A 17,435-nucleotide genomic window follows, 5' to 3' on the forward strand; every position below is an offset into this window, starting at 1 on the left:
CGGCATATTCAAAGTAATTGTTGCCGCGTATTCTCTGCACAGCTGTTCCACGCCGCGCTGGTGATTGGGGAGCGGTATGAGCCGGGGGAAGAAAAAAAACGAGCGCCAATGTAAGTATGACTGAGAACAGCAGAAAAAAAGGTAAGTATACTGACTTTAATTTAAAAAAAACAAAAAATAAGATCGCTAGTGTAAAAACGCACACGCACGAAACGTGCTGAACACGGACATACTCCGTGTGCGGTACGTGCAGGCATGGACCCATAGACTAAAGCGGGTCCGTGCCTGCGTGCTGCCGGCCAAAAACGGACATGTCGTCCGTGTAGAAAAGCGCACACACGTACTTACCACACGGTCACACGTTCCGTGTGATTTTACGTGTGTGTGCCATCTACCATTGAATATCATGGGTCTCCGTGTGTACGTGTCTCCGGTACGTGCAAATACGTACCACACACGTACAAATTAAACGGATGTGTGTTGCGGGTCTATGGGACTTTCACTTTTCTTAGTCTGATTGCTGTTATAATACATTGCCATATAGCAGCAGCTTAACAATGCATTATATAGGCATTGTCAGGCTGCAGATCACATAACAGACCCTGCTGCAGGCTTGGTCTGACAGGCCACTATACATGGCAGACCAGGAGGTCATCATGTGACCTCCAGCTGCCATGATAACCCTCGGGTCCTCCTTGATCGTGACACAGGAGACCCGGGAGAGGTTAGAGAAGCAATTACTGCTCCTCTGTTACTTCCATGTGCCACGATTTCTATTGATCGCTCCACATAGATGATTGCAAAGGGTTAACATCACCAGGATCTGATCCAATCAGGTCCTGGTGATGTCGCAGCGCAGAACTACCTTTCTGCACAGAAACCCTGTGACGGCAGCATGCAGGGGGTTGCGATCCCCTCCTGACCGCCGCCCGTAAAAATACGGTAGTGATGCACAGAGCCCAGGAAGTTCTGACATAAATTTATAGTGGGCAGTCTTCAAGCGGTTAAGGAAAGCTATGCTTATTCAGACAGCAATGAGACCATAAATGCTATCTTGGTCTGGTTTGAACTGAAGGGTTGAACGTGGAGTGTGAAATTGATTTGACACTGGTTTATGAAGTCTCGGATTTCCCTGGGGTTACCATCATAACAGGATGGAAGTAGAAGGGGAAGCTTAGCTGTTCCCTCAGAAACTGAGGCCCCAATTAGTTCCCTCAAGGAGGTTGAGGATCCTGGGGAGAGTTGGTCAGATGTGGAGGAGGTGGGGACAGGACAGGACATAGCAGCAGACAGACGCTATAGCTGGGTGGCCACCCCACCACATTGTTAGCATGCATCTTCTGGCCCTCATGCTCATGTTGACAGCATACCTTCTCGTACATAACTTGAACATGGGACTTTGAATCACTGGGTCCAGATTTGCTTTTGGGGTCCATGGACCTGACTGTGTCTAGTTTTCTCAGAATAATATACCGGTAATATACCATTTATCTGGTTAATGAATAACACTGCAATAATGTAGTTGTCTGTGTTCTCCTTTTGGCCGTTGTATTTGTCGCGGGCGGAGGGGCCGCGCTCGCTTTGCTCGGGTCCGCGGCTGATGCTGCTGCTCGGTGGCTCGAGCGGTGGGCCGGACCCGGGGACTCAAGCAGCGCTCCTTGCCCACGAGTGAAAAGGGGGTGGTTTGTTTTGGGAGATAGTTCGTGACGCCACCCACGAGTCGTGGTGATGATGGGCACCACCGCTGCTGGTGACGGGGATCCCGGGAGCGATGGTAGGGAGCAGCTAGGATGTTGTCCCCTCCGTGGGTAGGGGTTGGTGATCCCGGGGCCCGGTTGTGGAATGGTGAGGCTGGATGGCTGGGGTGCAGGGTTGCAAGGGCAGCACGGCGCGGTGCCGGATAGCACTGTGGTACTCACTCAGACACAGATGCACAGAGTCTCTGGTAAACCAAACGGCTGGATGGACGGGTTCTGCAGCCGGCTGCAGTGTTTGTGCTTTCCCCGGACAGGGTGATGGTGGCTGTCTTTCCCTGAACCTTGTTAGAATGATCTGACTCCTGTGGTTGCCCACCGGTAGTCCGCTCCCCGGCGTATAGGTACCGGAGGAGCCCGTTTTGCCCGCAGGCGCTGGCCCTTGGATCTCTAGCCTATGGCGGTGGCTGTGTATCCTCACGGTGTGGACTGTTGTCTTCTGTCGGGTCTTAGTTGTTAGGTAACCCCTGGGGTTCCGGTCACTTGAGGATTTGACCGTTGTCGGCGGCTCCAAGCCTAGTCGGGGTCCGATGGCCCTGCCTGTGTGCTTACCTGCACTCCGCTCCCCGGTTCGGTACCGGCGGGCCACCGCCTGACCCCGGTCCTACGGTTCCACAGAGATCCACTAACTCCTGCAGACGGCCACCACCGTCTGCCAACATTGCTGTTTGTGTCTGGGCCCCTACCCAGACACCGACAGTTTCTGACCTCTCACTTTCACTGTCTACTTGAATCTGTCTTTTTTCCCGCCTCCAGACCTGTGAACTCCTCAGTGGGTGGGGCCAACCGCCTGGCTCCGCCCCACCTGGTGTGGACATCAGACCCTGGAGGGAGGCAACAAGGGTTTTTGTCTGACTGGTATGACTATCCAGGGGAGGGTGTGTGTGTGTTGTTATGTTTGTGACTACCTGGCTAGTCCAGGGTGTCACATTCCCCCTTGGTGAAATGCAGACCGTCCGCGGGCTGCCCGTCCATCACCGGTTTTATTTTTCTGCAAAAGATAAATAACATGTAAAACATTTAACGTAAGCATTTTTTAGTTCTTCCCTTACGGGAGGCATGGCACTTGAACGTTGCAAACATATGTAAAGAAAACATTTTTAATAATAACAGACGGGTTCATTTTCATCCGCTTCCCCACCCAAGTAACCTAAACCTTGATGCTGCCCCTAAGAAACGGGCAGCACCCCTCTTCCCCAGTCCGGAAGCAGGAACTCGGTTCCAGGTCACCCAAGCGGGAACGGGTACGGTGTCTCGCACCCGGTTTTCACTTCAGGGGACCCAACGTCCAGGGGGACCCCTGACCCCCAGAGGATGGCCACCGGTCCTGGTGGTGGCTGGACCCCAGCCTACTCTGCTGCGGGTCCTTTCTCCAATCTGCCTCTCCGGAGGCAGTAATGGAAAACAGCCCACAACTTATTTACAAGGCCACAAGTTCGTGGTTGGCCTGCAAGTTCTCAGCCTTGTCTCTTAAAGGGCTGGCGGAAACACATAGAGTCCCTACGGGGACAACTTGTTGGCAACGGATGGTATAATCAACTTGTTGATAATCAGGTTACAAACTCAGATGATTGGTGTTCATTCATTCAACATTTACACAATCAACATGCTGCACCCCTAGATGGTAGTTTCCCTATACCTAAGCAGAGGCCTACCTAGGTTGGGACGTGTGGACCTTCTAGGCCCAATGTCGTCTGTGGAGGGCAATGGGACAGAGGAAACAACCGGTTCCTCATCCCGTCTGTCAGATATGGCAGGTGGAGACCAAGGGGAGGGGGTATAGGTGCATCCCTGGGTGGCAGCTCGAGTGGCTCACTGGCGGGCGTTTCCATCTCCATTTCTTCCACATGTTGTGGGAACATTATCACCGAAACAATCACCGCGCCATTCTGCGTAGGCCAGTCTGCTGGAAAGTCACCCATCACTGTGTGGATCACCTCTTTTTCCTTTTCCCCGTTTGGCATTGGAGCCGGAACTTCGTTTGCCAACCTTAAGGGGGGTGGGCACGTCTTCAGGTGATCCCTGGAAACTGTAGCCGCAGTCCTTCCCTGGTCGTGACTAATCAGATAAGCCTTTTCATTCTCCCATTCAGTGGGCTGTATGACATACGGGGTCTTCTCCCACTGGTCATCAAGAACGGTTCTTCTCTTCCGTTTCAGCACCACATCCTCGGGCTCAAAGGGGGTGGCTGGAACCCGCTTGTTGAAGCGCTGCTCCTGTTTCTCTCGGCTCTGGCGCAGATTCTTTGCCACATATTCCTGGACCTGCCGGTACTGCGCTTGCCGCCGAACATCTCAGTCTGTAGTCGAGGGAAGGGCCTCTGGGGCTTCCAAGTCCATTTCCAGGTCCACCGGAAGCCGGCCCAGTCGGTCTCTCATCAGATACGCCAGTGTGCACTTGGTAGAACCGCAGGGAATGTTATTGTACATGTCTACCAGGTCAGGCAACTTCTCCGGTCACAGGTTTCGCTCTTCCAATGGTAGTACCTTGAGGAGATCCAGAACTAAATGGTTCATCTTTTCACACATTCCATTAGTCTGGGCATGATATGGTGTGGTCCTGATCTTCTTGCAGCCGTATAATTGGCAAAATTCTTGGAACACTTCTGCTTCAAAGACTGAACCCTGGTCCGTAAGCACCCTCTCTGGGTATCCATGCGGTCGACAGAAGTAGGCCTGGAATGCCCTATCCGCGGTACGGCCGGTCAAATCTTTGACTGGAACAACCACCATGAACCTGGAGTAGTGGTCCACGATGGTCAAGGCATAAGTATATCCATTCCGGCTGGGTGTGAGCTTGACGTGGTCCAAGGCAACCAACTCTAGCGGTTGATGGGTGACGATCGGCTGTAGAGGGGCTCTTTGGCTGACTTCATCCTTCCTTCTCAGCGTACAGGTGTCGCACTCTCGGCACCAGGCCTCCACAGATTCTCGCATCCCACTCCAATAGAAACGCTCTCTCAGCAGCATCTCCAGCTTCTTCCAGCCGAAATGTCTGGTGCCATCGTGATATGCCTGTAGGACTTTGGGCACGCTGGCCTGAGGAGCCACCAGCTGGTGAACCTTCTCGTGAGTCTTCGGGTTGATCAGTTCCCGATACAGCTTCCCTTCGTGCAGGTACAGCCGGGCTCATTCTTTCCACAGCCGCTGGGCCTCAGAGGGAGCTGCAGGATCCATTCTGGAGGAGCCCTGCTCAATCATGGTCTTGACCAGCTGGACAGCAGGTGCTTGGTCTTGGGCTTCTTGCCACCCCTGGCTGGGTAGCTGGTCCAGTTTCGCCTGTTGCTGTTTGACATATAGTTTTTCGACTGGTGGCCGATGGAATGCGGGCAACTCGATTTCTTCGAGCTCATCGTCTTCCGGCCCCCCATCCGGCAGGTGAGGCATCCGGAATAACGCGTCCGCGTTGGTGTTCTTGCGGCCAGCTCTGTATTTGATAGTGAAGTCATAGTTAGACAGCCTAGCCACCCACCGTTGCTCCAGAGCGCCCAGCTTGGCCGTGTCCAGATGGGTCAATGGATTATTATCCGTGTAGGCAGTGAATTTTGCCGCTGCGAGGTAATGTCGGACCTCTCGGTGATTGCCCACACCAGGGCCAGGAACTCAAGCTTGAAGGAGCTGTAGTTTTCGGGGTTCCTTTCCATGGGCCGGAGCTTTCTGCTGGCATAGGCGATCACCTTTTCTCTCCCGTCCTGGACCTGGGACAGGACTGCTCCCAAGCCCACATTGCTGGCATCGGTGTAGAGGACGAACGGAAGGCTGTAGTCGGGGTACGCCAGGACTTCTTCTCCTGTCAAGGCCGTCTTCAGCTGGTGAAAGGACTCTTCATGCTTCTCCTCCCACACCAACGGGAGTCCGGGGGCCCTGCTACCCTTGGTCTGTCCCACGAGGAGGTCTTGCATAGGTGCAGCCATCTTCGTGTATCCCTTGATAAAGCGGTGATAATAGCCCACCAGGCCCAAGAACTGTCTCACCGCTCTCACTGTGGTCGGCCTCGGCAAGTCCTGGATAGCCGTGATCTTCTCGGGATCTGGGGCGACACCTTCTGCGCTCACCACGTGTCCGAGGTACTGTACCCTAGGCTTCAGTAGATGGCACTTGGAGGGCTTCAGCTTCATCCCAAATTTGGCAAGGGACGCGAACACTTCAGCCAGGTGCTCCAGGTGGGCCTCGTACGTCTGGGAGTATACGATCACATCATCTAGATACAGCAAGACAGTTTCGAAATTGAGATGTCCCAGGCAACACTCAGCCCAAACGGCATGCTGTTGAACTCTCAGAGTCCCATGGGAGTGGCGAATGCAGTCTTCTCGCGGTCCTCTGGTGCGACCGCCACCTGCCAGTAGCCAGCGGTAAGGTCAAGGGTAGAGAAGAAGTTAGCAGTTCTCAGCGCAGCTAGCGACTCTTCGATACGGGGGAGAGGATAGGCATCTTTATGCGTTATCTGGTTGATCTTCCGGTAATCCACACACATTCTCATGGTGCTGTCCTTCTTCTTCACCAGCACCAGTGGGGATGCCCAGGGACTACAACTATCCCGAATGACCCCTGCCTCCTTCATGTTCCTCAACATGTCTTTGGCGCATTGATAATGTGCTGGCGGGATGGGCTTATACCTTTCTTTGATGGGTGGATGAATGCCTGTAGGGATATGGTGTTGAACACCTTTAATCCTCCCAAAATCTAATGGGTGCTTGCTGAAAACCTGTTCATACTCCTGTACTACCCTGTATACCCCCTCTTTGTGATGCGTGGGTGTGGCTTCAGTGCCTACATGTAGTTCCTGGCACCACTCCTCTAACTGTTCGGGGGGTACATGGTTACTGGCAGGGGGTGCTGAGGTAGGAGGGACGGCTTCGTGAATGGTGTGAGGGTCTAGGGTAAGCAACTTGGCAAGGGTAGCGTAACGGGGAAGCCTAACTTCTTCCTCCCCACAATTCAGCACTCTCACAGGCACTCTCCCCTTTTTGACGTCAACCACCCCTCTGGCCACCATCACCGTGGGCCAGTGTTCAGAAGGCGTGGGTTCCACCATCGCCGGGTAGTCGCGCCCCTGGGGGCCTACTGCTGCCCTGCACCAAATCATCATCTCGCTTCTGGGTGGCACAAGGGGGCCACATACATCACCCTTACTCCACCAATCTCTCCACCCGTCGAATTCACTTGTTGCCGATATAGGAGGGCCCGGATCTCACGCTGCACAGCCCTTTGTCGGCCTCCTCCTGCTGTGGCGGCCAACTGCTGCAACAAACTCAGCACTTCACTCATACAATGCTCCATCACATTAGTCCCTAGAATTACTTTTGGGTTATGGTCACTGGGTTCATTCATCACCACAATCATTCCTTGGTGTTTTAGCTCCGCACGTCCCACGGTCAGGGTCACTTGTTTGTATCCCACCTGGGTCAGAGGGAGTCCATTGGCCGCAACAAGGGTCAGGCTATCATCAGGGGGGGCAAGTTCACCAGTACCCCAATACTGCTGGTACAATGTATATGGTATAGTGGTTACCTGTGATCCTGTGTCCAATAGGGCCATGAGCGGGATGCCGTCCACCACCAGAGGGAACATGGGGCGAGCTCCAACATACCGGTCTTGCCAATCAGGGGGGCCATTGGTGTCTACTCCTGAGGATTGGCCCTTGGCCCCAGGGGTTGCTCGTTTAACGGGCATCGCCTAGTGTAGTGGCCAGGCTTGCTGCACCTATAACAAATAGGAGGCCAATACCGCGAGTCATTGGTCCTTCTCCGCTGCATCCAGGGGATGTCCTCTGGGCTGTCGGTGAGCTGGATCCTCCCTGGGGGCTTAACTCTCGTCAGAAGCTGGAGTGCGGCGAGGATCTTGGCTAGGTCTCCATCCATGCGGCGGACCTGGGCAGCCAGCTCCTCCATCATCCCGGCGGGCACTGCAGGGGCCGGTAGAGCCGGGAGAGGAGGTGCCACCGAGATGGGAGCGGTTTCGGCCAGCCATGGGGCCGCCTCAGGAGCGTCTGGTGTTGGGGCTTGCAGGGCCTTGATGGCCCGCTCTTTCAATACTGCAAAGTCCAGATTGGGGTGTTCCAGGGCCCACAGCCGTAGCTGCTTGCAGTCTTCCGTGGACCCCAGCCCTTGCAAGAATTGTTCCACTAGCATCTTATTGCTGTCCACATTGTTAATAGTGTCCACCCGCTTCAGCGTACGGAGGGATGTTTGCAGGCTCAAGGCATAGTCTCTTATATTATCCGCAGGCCGCTGTCGGCACTGATAAAACTGCATCCGCCACTCTGCTACCGTGCAGGTCTCAAAATCGGTTTGGAGTTTCTCAAAAATGGTAGTCACTGAGGCCCGGTCCGCGTCGGTCCAAGTCTCCGTCTCCTGCTCAGCCGCGCCAGTTAGCTGCCCTAGCACTACCGCCACCCATTGCCTGTCAGTCAAGGGATCCAAATCGAGGACCGGGCTAATCTTTTTCCGGAACACCTGCAAAGCATCAGGCTTCCCATTGTACTGCGGTAGCCAGGTAGCACCAGGCACATAGGGCAGACAACGGCATTACCTGGGCGATCGCTGGACCCGCGGCCTCCCACACTCTAGGGGCCGGAGCACGGGCTGTGCCATTTCCATCTGCGGGCGCCGCTGTGGCTGCGACCGCCACTCCTCCAACGGCTCCGTCGGGCGCAGACATCTTTTTCCCGTCCCCCCTTGGTTCTTCCTCTTTGGGGGCGGGGCTTCACTTTCGCTCCTTCCCTGCTCGGGGAAGACGCTCGAGCGAGAAATCTTCGCGCCAAAGATGGCGGAACTTCAAATTTTTCGACCGGACACCGCCGGCGGGGACTGCAATGCGCACTTCTACCAGTAGGTAGATTGGTTCTATCCTGTTCGCAGATGCCAAGTTGTTGCGGGCGGAGGGGCTGCGCTCGCTACGCTCGGGTCCGTGGCTGCTGCTGCTGCTCGGTGGCTTGAGCGGTGGGCCGAACCCGGGGACTCGAGCAGCGCTCCTCGCCCACGAGTGAAAAGGGGGTGGTTTGTTTTGGGAGATAGTTCATGATGCCACACACGGGTCGTGGTGATGATGGGCACCACTGCTGCTGGTGACGGGGATCCCGGGAGCGATGGTAGGGAGCAGCTAGGATGTTGTCCCCTCTGTGGGTAGGGGTTGGTGATCCCGGGGCCTGGTTGTGGAACGGGGAGGCTGGATGGCTGGAGTGTAGGGTTGCAGGGGCAGCGCGGTGCGGTGCCGGATGGCACTGTGGTACTCACTCAGACACAGATGCACAGAGTCTCTGGTAAACCAAACGGCTGGATGGACGGGTCCTGCAGCCAGCTGCAGTGTTTGTGCTTTCCCCGGACAGGGTGATGGTGGCTGTCTTTCCCTGAACCTTGTTAGAATGTTCTGACTCCTGTGGTTGCCCACCGGTAGTCCTCTCCCCGGCGTATAGGTACCGGAGGAGCCCGTTTTGCCCGCAGGCACTGGCCCTTGGATCTTTAGCCTATGGCGGTGGCTGTGTATCCTCACGGTGTGGACTGTTGCCTTCTGTCGGGTCTTGGTTGTTAGGAAACCCCTGGGGTTCCGGTCACTTTCGGATTTGACCGTTGTCGGCGGCTCCAAGCCTAGTCAAGTTCCGATGGCCCTGCCTATGTGCTTAGCTTCACTCCGCTCCCCGGTTCGGTACCGGCGGGCCACCGCCCGACCCCGGTCCTACGGTTCCACAGAGATCCACTAACTCCTGTAGACGACCACCACCGTCTGCCAACCTTGCTGTTTGTGTCTGGGCCCCTACCCAGACACCGACAGTTTCTGACCTCTCACTTTCACTGTCTACTCGAATCTGTCTCTTTTCCCGCCTCCAGACCTGTGAACTCCTCGGTGGGTGGGGCCAATCGCCTGGCTCCGCCCCACCTTGTGTGGACATCAGACCCTGGAGGGAAGCAACAAGGGTTTTTGTCTGACTGGTGTGACTATCCAGGGGAAGGGTGTGTGTGTGTTGTTATGTTTGTGACTACCTGGCTAGTCCAGGGCGTCACATATTACTATTAGGGATGATCGAATACCTCAAATATACGACTTTGCGAATATCCGACGAATAGGTCGCTGTAATGCAAATATTCGATGCACAAGGTAAGTCTATGGGAAGCCCGAATAGTTCCAAATAGTTGTTTTTCGGGTTTCCCATAGACTTACCTTGCACATCGAATAGTTGAATAGCGGCGACCTATTTGGCAAATATTCGCGAAGCCGAATATTTGAGGTATTCGATCATTCCTAATTACTATCCATCTGGGTCTTGTATATTGTTATATATATATGGATGTCATGTTTATTTTCTCTTTTAAAAAAAACAAAGTAATTTGAATGTACAAAATGTAAATCTTACAGAGATATGGATTCAACCTAATTTCAGATCAAAATAATACATGAAAGAAACATTGTGCCATCTAGAGGCTGAACTGGGAATTGCAGATTATACAGCTTCTTATGAATCTAATTTTTGCCTCACTAGGCTTCTATACTTTCACATTTTCTCTGTATGGTATATGCTGTTATACAATGTTTCCAATAAAGTGAAGGACTATTTTTCTTTAATATAAATCACATTTATCCCCACCTCTCCATGTCTATTTTTTTTAAAAACAATTCTTAGCCACTAATTTTTTAAACTAATTTGTTTGAAATTTATATCGTTTTATTTTTAGGTTTTTAACTTTTTCTAAACATACATGTTGATTTTTTTTGTATCAATTTAAATATTTAACCAATGTACCATTATTTATTAATTGTAATTTAATTAATTAATTGTTTTATAGACATAATTATTTATTCATTTAATTTTATTTCTCACCTCCAATTTTAATATTGATTACGATAAAGTCAAATTATTAATGGCTATCTATAGTAATGTATAATATGTACCTATAATCACTATAAATAGTCTATAAATAGTGATGAGCACGCATGCTTGGCATTGCTCGTTACTCGATCGAGCATCCGGGTGCTCTACGCACTCGATACTGAGCTGAGTATCAGGGGTGCTTCAGTGCCATGCCCGAATCCCTGCCACACGTTTTCAGCCTCTAAACATGTGGGGGTTGACTGCCAATCACGATAATGCCGTAGCCATGTTGGCTACTGGCATTACTGTGATGGGCTGGCCACATAGCGTCAATCTGTGCGGTTCCTTAAAATTTTGTGGAATCCACCATGTTTGTCAGCGGCGATAATGCTATAATCAGCGCAACCATTCAGCCTCTCTGTCTACTGAAAAGCTCAATGCCAACATTTAAAAAGGAAACTTTGCCTTCAGACCAGGTGGAGATGGAGGATGAAAGTACACTGGGTGATACTACCCAGCCCGGTGTCATCTTCTCAGCGTGGATTAGGAGCTAATGAAGAGGAGGAACAGGAGATTGTTGCCTGTTCTACAGAGGATACAACCAACACCACCTTCTCATCTGTTCAGTGCAGATGGCCTGAAGAGGAGGAGCAGGAGAAGGAGATGGAGAGCTTTCCTTCTGGTAGAGACAGGGAAGTCTTGCCTGTTGGGAGTCTGGCACAAATGGACGACTTTATGTCCTACTGCCTTTCCCGTGACCATCACGTTATAAGCATTTTGGCCAACACTGATTACTTGTTGTACTATAAAAGGTCTGGGACAGTTTAATTAGACCCTCCTAGTGCTCAGGCCCTTATATGCGAGGTACTCTGGGAAGAAGGAAAAAGTTTATGAAGATGGTGACTTAGTACCTAGTCGACCTTACCAGCATCCTCTATGATTCCTTCGTGCTGTACAACTATTAAGTATCCAATCTGGACATGTGGCGTGAAATTTTCCTCTATGCCTTTGATGTGATGGCCTGCTCTGACACTAGCATTTTTTTTGAGCAGGTTTTTAGTACCACAGGGGGCATAGTAAATGACAGGCACATCCGTCTGTCATCTGAAAATGCTGGCACACTGACTCTTATCAAAATGAACAAATCCTTATTCAGCCCAGAATGCTCAACCTTACCAGATGAGCAGCAGAACATAAAAGTAATTCTAATTTTTCTTTTTTATGGTGTATTCCCATGTATCACTTCCCACCCCAACAAGGGTTTACAGCTCTTGTTTTCTTCTGTTTTATATCCTCCTCCTCCACCATGTCAACAGGGTCATGATGCGACCCTCGCCCTTAATTATTCCAGGGTATATATGATTACCTGGTACATAGTTTTTAGAGGCTTATTTCACACAGAGATATATATGTGGCGCCCCTGAGGCTTCAGAGTGTTCATCTCGAGTAAGGAGGGGGTTAATTACCGGTGTTTCCACATTTACACTTTGCATACAGTTTAGGTGCTTTCCTACTGGGGACTGGACTAGGGTAGATAGGGAGTGGCCACCACGAAGCATGGGACTTTCCCGGTCACTAGGACAACCACCTGGGGGCGGGCACCACTTGCGGTAGAAGTAGGACCAACCTCACACAATCTTCAGTCAAGTCGGGACTTCAGTTCTGTCGACACGACACCACTTTCTTCTTCTCTTCTTTCATGGGGCCTGAGGCTTGGAGTGGGACGCTCAGCCCGGGTTCTTCGCTCCTGGAGGGGCAACTCTTAGAAAGGAAAGTTTCAAAATACCAGTGGCTACCTCTAACTTACCGGGATTGGCTGGAGCCCAACACGGCGGTAATCAGTACCTCCTGGGCAATCTAAAGAGTAAAACACCTGGAACTGCAGCAGCTGACTCAGTCTTTTGATTGCCGTCGCCCCCACGCTTCAGCATCAACGGCCAACAGTCCCCTCATCATCCTTCCTGGGGCCTACTCCACCTGTGGGGAGCAGAATCATCTTTGCTGCTACGACCATCTGCTCCAGAGGACAGCGAAAGCAGCAGCAGCTAATTCCCTGGCCGCGTACCACAGGTGGCGTCATGAAACAATCCTCCTCCACACCCTCATCCACTACTTCCCTCATCCTCTCAACCACCCGTTCATCCTCTTCCCCTTTTTATTATACACCTCAGGGCCACGAAGCCGGGCACGGCTACCCGTGACATCCCCGGACCCAACATCACCGGCCCAGCAACGAGTAATAGTTTAACCCCTTACCCCGTGGGTACTACATATACATACACCCCAGGAGGTAAATATTTTCAGCCCTTGCACTTAGTTCATCAGCTTTACCAATCTAGAAATCCCACTCCTTCCAAATGATAAAAAATTGGCAGCTTTTATACATGGAACATCAGCTTTACCAGTCTAGGAGTCCCACTCCCTCCAAATGGGGCAACAATGTTTTCTCCGATCCTCTAGCTTGTTTTATCTTTTATTTTGTATGTTTTATTGTCACTCCGTAAAAGTGGCATGATACTCTGACAACATTGTTCCCATCAGCGACCTGGGAGTCAGAGATGCATCCAGGTGTTCTCCTCATGCTATTCCCATTTTATTCTAGTGCTGTTTCCATGCATTTCAGCTATTTTCATCCTTCTCCTGACCTGCATTGTGGGTCTTCTGGAAAAAGGCTCATTTTTCCCATTGACTTCCATTATACTCATTACTCTATTCGAGCACCCGAGCAGTCCGACGTGCTTGTTTCAAGTAACGAGCACCCAAGCATTTTAGCGCTTGCTCTTCACTATTTATAAGCTGTTTTGAAACTTGAATTTGACAACTTTGATTAGTTTTTCCACAAATAGCCTTTCGTATCTAATTGATTTGCTGCAGATTGTAATACTGTAAAGCCTCCAAGTAGGCAGACATTTTTTTTGGGACACCCTTAGGTCTCCCAGGACTGTGTTGAACTGCATTGAGCTCTGTACTCAAAACATGGCTTTAGAAATGTAAAAGCGGCCTCAACGTATCTGGCAAGGAGAAAACATAAAGCAATGTTTTGTAACTACCAACATATATAACTAGGAGACCTTTTTAGGCTTCTTTCATTTTTAAAGCGGTCAAAATTATACCTTGTTGCGTGCAGTTGCCAGTGTTTTTACATTACAGTACAAGTACAAGTATAAGTGCAGTACAAGTGTAAAAACCTATGGCTTTTTAACAGGGGGTACTACAAAATGTTCCACTTCAGGATTATCAAGAGCTTTGTTCTTTGCTGAATGACAAAACATTAGCTTTTTTACAAGTGGTCAAGACATTATATATTTAAGCAGGAGAAACGGGTGAGTTATTTTGAAATTGAAGATACAATGACTCTCAAATAGTAGTATAGTAGAAAAATTATCCTTTTTTGAGATAAACAGCAGGATTCCCAATTTTCCAAATTACTAAACAATTAGAATGATTTTTAATCAAGGTATCAAAAAGATTTCTCCTTACTTAGCGAGCAGGAATAGGTTAGCTGTTTTCAAAGTGAAGAAGCAATGGCTTCTCAATAAGGCATGAAAAAAATATCCAAATTTTGGGAGTGTTTTTAAGTTTGTGTTGCCTCAAGATGTTGTTTTCCAGCAGCAATACAGTATAGTTAGACAAAACACGGGTCAAGCGCAGGAGATGTGTGTAGGTAGCTATTGTCAGGGGCAGAAATCACATGGTATAAAAATATGACTGAGAAGGTAAAGAGATGTCTGTCAATAAAGGGCCAGCTCTGGCAGTCCCAAGAGCAGGATTATTGTATAGAACTGTAAAACACAGTGAGCAGCAAGGACATGTATGGCATGGCCATGTAGAGTTTAAACCCAATGAGAAGTCACGGTGAACTCCCATAAAATAAAGCAAAAGGTGTGACAATTTATATTCAATAGTTTTATTAAACACAGTTTTAAAATTATTTAAAAAAAAATACTATAAATACAAGAAAAAGAGAAAACAGGGTATCAAAAATGGGAAAAAATTAATACACAGATAGATCTCTATAAAGTGCTGGAGAATGCCAATAATAAATATCATATATTCTAAATGTAATAAATAACAATTAATGATTTTATGTGCAAAATAGCAGTTCAATGAGGTAGATGGGTAAAAAAGACTATAGCCCTGCAGAATGCCCAGCCGTAATAAATATTCAATGTGGGACAAACAGCTCTGTAAAGTGCGTATATGAAGGGGTACAAGAACTACGGTATATAACCTGAATGTATAATGCAATGTCCCCTAAATACCACTAGATGGCAGTAAAGTTATAATTGAAACCATCACAATCACTAGCTCACCGAGGAGAGAATGTGTGAGTCATGCAAACCGACGTGCACACGCAGGAATAAAACAAAGTGTAGTATAATTAACAAATCAGTAACGGAAAGCCCATATTACCTCAAAGATGATTCAAAGAAGACTGTGACCCTGAATGGCGAGTGGCCTCACAACCCCAACGTCTGTTTCACATTTGCTTCCTCAGGGGGCGTCTCAGGGAGGGGAAAGTGCATAGTATACAGGACAGACCAAAAGTTTGGACACACCTTCTCATTGAAAGAGTTTTCTTTATGTTCATGACTCTAAAAATTGTAGATTCACATTGAAGACATCAAAACTATGAATGAAAACATGTGGAATTATATACTTAATAAAGTGTGAAACAACTGAAAATATGTCTTATATTCCAGGTTCTTCAAAGTAGCCGCCTTTTGCTTTGATTACTGCTTTGCACACTCTTGGCATTCTCTTGATGAGCTTCAAGAGGTAGTCACCGGAAATGGTCTTCCAACAGTCTTGAAGGAGTTCCCAGAGATGCTTAGCACTTGTTGGCCCTTCTGCCTTCACTCTGCGGTCCAGCTCACCCCAAACCATCTCGATTGGGTTCAGGTCTGGTGACTGTGGAGGCCAGGTCATCTGGTGTAGCACCCCATCACTCTCCTTGTTAGTCAAATAGTCCTTACACAGCCTGGAGGTATGTTTGGGGTCATTGTTCTGTTGAAAAATAAATGATGGTCCATCTAAACGCAAACCGGATGGAATAGCTTGCTGCTGCAAGATGCTGTGGTAGCCATGCTGGTTCAGTATGCCTTCAATTTTGTATAAATCCCCAACAGTGCCACCAGCAAAGCACCCCCACACCGTCACACCTCCTCCTCCATGCTTCACGGTGGGAACCAGACATATAGAGTCCATCCGTTCACCTTTTCTACAAAGACACTATGGTTGGATCCAAAGATCTCAAATTTGGACTCATCAGACCAAAGCACAGATTTCCACTAGTCTAATGTCCATTCCTTGTGTTCTTTAGCCCAAACAAGTTTCTTCTTCTTGTTGCCTGTGCTTAGCAGTGGTTTCCTAGCAGCTATTTTACCATGAAGGCCTGCTGCACAAAGTCTCCTCCTAATAGTTGTTCTAGAGATGAGAAGGTGTGTCCAAACTTTTGGTCTGTACTGTATATATCGACGAGGGCCAATGAGAAGGAGACCGCAATTAATTAGGATACAAGGAGATAGGCGGCGTCTAGTGCAGCTAATGACCACCTCCGGATGAAAAGTGACTTCCGGCCTCGGTGGCGGTGGAACGCAACATGCGTATCAACCACCAAAGTGGGAGTATACACACGTCACGTGCTGAGAGCGCCGGGCGGAAGTCAGAGGAGAAACATAGCTGTGCAGGCGCACTCTCCAATCCCAGTCACGCCGGTCGTCACGAATATGTAGCGATGTATGTGGAAAGTGAAATACCAATAAGGTATAGTATGTGGGGAACATCTGAAAAAGGAAAAATGTAACCCGTGATATAATGAAAAGATGTAACAATGGATAGGTGCTACTATTGTATGATCAAAAATAAATAAAAAATAATAAGAAATGAAAAATAAAAAAGAAAATAATGTATGTTAATATGACAATATATGCTAGTGCAAGTGCTGTGCAAACAGAGAAGAACAAGTGTAAGGTGGTGTGTGATGTTTACTGATGTATGATAGGTGCCAATATAATGCAAACAAAATGAAAATAATATGTGGTAAAAAAAGGACATAGTAAACAAATAAAAATATGTTAATTTAATATGTGTAAACATATGTGCAAGATGAAAAAAAAATATATATATTTATTTTATAAATATGTAAGTGTAGTGGGTGTAAACACAAGTGCAAGATATAAAGAAAATTATAATAAATGATGTAAAAACACAATGTACAACTCTGAATATATAGTCACATGCACAAACACACACAAGCACGCACCCGCACATATTATGCTCACCTTACCTTCCGTTCCATCGCCAGCCTCCTGGTTCTTGTAGTTTGCCAGTACAGGAAGTGTATCGGGTAACCATAGCGACGATGGAGGAACTTCTGCTGTCAGCCACTACTCAAAGGCAGAGCGCTGACCAATCAGAGGCAAGTAGTTCATGGAGCGGAAGGTCTGGCATCGGTCGCGATGGTTTCCTGATACACATACTGTACCGACGGACTACAAGAACAAGGGGGCCGGCGATGGTACAGAAGGTAAGGTGAGCATAATATGTGTGTGTGTGTGTGTGTGTGTGTGTGTGTTTGTGCGTGTTTGTGCATGTGTGGAATGGCACAATAGGGGATATTGAACTAGTTGTGGAACGAATTGTCTAAGCTTGCATTATTTCCTATAGGAAATTTTGCTTTGCTAGACGAGTAACTTGGGTACAAGCACACTCCCAGAACAGATTATGCTCGTAAACCAAGGTTCCACTGTAGATCTCTATAAAGTGCTGCTGAATGCCAATAATGAATATCATATATTATAAATGTAATAAATAACAATTAATGATTTTATGTGCAAACCTTCCGTCCATGGCGGGAACACGACGTCACCTGGT

The 17,435-nt window shown here is 48.9% G+C and overlaps 1 protein-coding gene across 1 annotated transcript in view; it reads left to right on the forward strand.

Annotated features, from left to right (window-relative positions):
* Positions 1 to 11,048: 11,048 nt before the first annotated feature.
* Positions 11,049 to 17,435, forward strand: part of LOC142302361 (sulfate transporter-like) — a 144,256-nt gene continuing 137,869 nt past the window's right edge. Inside the window, exon 1 of the mRNA XM_075343419.1 lies at positions 11,049 to 11,371. Coding sequence (XP_075199534.1) covers positions 11,049 to 11,371 — 323 coding nt within the window. The remainder of the gene's footprint in view (positions 11,372 to 17,435) is intronic.

Source organism: Anomaloglossus baeobatrachus, chromosome 4, assembly GCF_048569485.1.
Source record: "Anomaloglossus baeobatrachus isolate aAnoBae1 chromosome 4, aAnoBae1.hap1, whole genome shotgun sequence".
Classification (NCBI taxonomy): domain Eukaryota; kingdom Metazoa; phylum Chordata; class Amphibia; order Anura; family Aromobatidae; genus Anomaloglossus; species Anomaloglossus baeobatrachus.